The sequence below is a fragment of the Myxine glutinosa genome, chromosome 5 (assembly GCF_964187855.1).
Source record: "Myxine glutinosa chromosome 5, kmMyxGlut1.1, whole genome shotgun sequence".
Lineage (NCBI taxonomy): Eukaryota > Metazoa > Chordata > Myxini > Myxiniformes > Myxinidae > Myxine > Myxine glutinosa.
Genome location: NC_136265.1, coordinates 209,971,831 through 209,974,519, shown reverse-complemented (window position 1 = coordinate 209,974,519; position 2,689 = coordinate 209,971,831). Strand labels below are relative to the sequence as shown.

At 48.7% G+C, this 2,689-nt stretch overlaps 1 protein-coding gene across 1 annotated transcript in view; it reads right to left on the bottom strand.

Moving 5' to 3' along the window:
- LOC144892187 (uncharacterized) overlaps window positions 1–2,262 on the bottom strand; it is a 29,334-nt gene extending 27,072 nt beyond the window's left edge. The window contains exon 1 of the mRNA XM_078777465.1: window positions 2,053–2,262. Within this exon, the coding sequence (XP_078633591.1) occupies window positions 2,053–2,262 (210 nt within the window). The remainder of the gene's footprint in view (window positions 1–2,052) is intronic.
- Window positions 2,263–2,689: the final 427 nt, after the last annotated feature.

Below are 2,689 nucleotides of genomic sequence, written 5' to 3'. Positions count from 1 at the left end.
CCAAGGCGGCCATAGGGACACTTTATTGGCTGTGTTAACCGGGGGGAGGTCCAACCCCAACCCTTTAACTGCCCTAACACACTTGAGACCAAAAGGGGGGAGCCGACGTAGATTACCGAGAGCATGATACTCCCAGCAATCCAGGAACAGAGAACTGCCAGGATGATTTACCCCGAAGGAAATGCATTTAGACCAGTATTTCAGAATAGACACTTCCCATCGAAGTGACAAAGGCAGCTCACCCGCTTCAACCAGGAGAGCGCTCACTGGAGAGCTTTTAAAGGCACCAAGACATATACGGAGAGCTTTGGACTGAACTCCTTCCAACCTCCTCCGGATGGACAGCAACATGTCCCAAAAGGCTTGACACCCGTAATCAAAGTGCGAACGTATTAGAGCTCTGTACAAAATAAGGAGGCTATCCTGGTGGGCACCCCAATAAGTACCCGAGATACAACGGAGAAGTTTGAGACCCTTCGAGCACTTAGCTACAAGTTTGGCACAATGGGCATTCCAGGTTAAGCCCTTATCAAAGATCACCCCCAAAAAGGGGACCACCAGAGAGACTTTTAGGACCGAGTGGGGATAGACTCGAGAGCACTGCGATAAAGTCCTTTGACTAAACTATTTCTGAAGATATCAGGATTCTCGTTAAATAATTCAGGCTTGACCACCTCGGAGCAACATCTGGAAAACTTACCCCAATTAGCCCTGGAGAGACTCCAAGAGGGAGGCCTATCCAACCCCTCCAGATCTCTCTCCAATTTGAGGTGAGTGGACACCGGAAAGTGGTCACTACCCAGACTGTCTGGAAGAACCCTCCATTCACACCTTGTTGCAAGCGAGGCAGAGACTATCGTGAGGTCAAGAGGGGAAGACCAACCAGAGCCAGGATTTATGAAAGTTCCACTACCATCATTCAGTATTACTAAGTCAAGGTCGTCCATCACCTTCTCCACACAAGAACCATTACTGTCCGTGAGCTTAGAGCCCCATAGAGTGTTGTGGCTGTTGAAGTCACCGCACCAAAAGATTGACCCTTCGCACTTGCATAAAACCTCTTTAAGCGCAAGAACATTCAAAGAGAGACACGGATTATAAAAGTTAACCACTGAGAAGGTCTCACTAGGGCTAGGAAATAAAACCACATTACACTCCAACTCCACATGACAATCAATAACCCTATGAGGAACTCCTGACCTCACAAAAACCCCACATCCCCCCCCCCCCCCCCCCACTGCCCCTAGCTCTATCCCTGCGAATTAACAAATAATTTGGAATCCTATATGAAATGTGGCTCTTTAACCAAGTTTCTTGGATACATATTATATCTGGTTTTACAATGAGATCCCTTAAAATTTTTATAAACTCTGAACCGTGAGCAGGTAAACTTTTCGCATTCCATTGAAGGAGCCTCAGTCCTCAAGAGAGGGGGGGTCTTTCTGAGGCCTGGACTTCGACCCGCTCCTCTTGTGCCCCAACAGAGCATGGATTGACCAATGGAAAATTCCTCCCAACCCAGATGCTTAGCCGCGGCAACCGACACAGCAAGGATTTTGCCCGTTCGACTAGACGCTACTGCAGAGCAGTTGATAGATTCGGAAATAAACGCAATAAACGCGTCTTTAGAAATATTTAAATCTGACTCGGATTTGGCTCTCTCTGATCGACACTCGACTCGCTCAGTTTCAGTCTGGACTCCTACTGTTTTAGTAGCGACCTTCACCGAGCCAATGGGATTAGAGTTACGCAAACCTGCAAACGAGGCAGATTTAGTCCCAGAAACTTTCGAAGCGGCTTCAGCGTAAGTTAATTTTTCCTTTACCTTTACCTGCTGAATTAGCGCTGCTTTTTGAAAAACCGGCAGCCTCGGAAAGCAGAGCTGTGCGCCCCACCACAATTCCCACAATGCATTTGCTCACTCGGGCAAACACTACGCTCATGATCGCCATTGCATCTGCTGCAGTGAACCTTGCCCCGACAAGCTGGGGCCGTATGCCCAAACCTCTGACACTTGTAGCATCTAAGAGGAGCCGGGATGTAATCTCTTACCGTGAAGGCCAAATAGCCGAGCACTACCTTTGATGGAAGGCAAGAACCACTGAAGGACAGCAAGACTGATAAGGTGTTCACCTTCTCTCCATCCCTGAATGTGGTAAGACGGCGAGCCTCAGTCACTCCACTGGAGGCCAAATAACTCTTAATCTCTTCAATTTCTATGGATGAATCCACCCCATAGATGACACCACGACATTCTCTCATGAACTTCGGGATTTGACACGAAACACAGACCTCCCCAAAATGGGTTGCTTTCAACACCTTGTCCCTTTGCCCGGCTGACTTGCACTCAAGGAGCAGTTCGCCCGACCGAAGCACTTTCGCAGACACTACTTCCCCGAACTCTTTTTTTATGAGCTCTGCTAACTTTATAGGGTTGGACGGACCCACACGATTAGGCCTCTCAACGGCCGCCACAATGACCACAAACTTATCGAGCGAATCAACGGGGTTGCCAGAGGCCTGGGAAAGGGAAGCCCTACGCTTGGTCTTCCCAACTGGGGACACCTCATCAGAGGACAGCTGGCCTCCCCTTTCTCTCTTCCGAGGTTTACTAACAGATTTAAAAGACCCCTCCCCATCCTCTCCCGAGACTCTCCATTTATTCCTACTAGCGGGAATTTAATCTGGA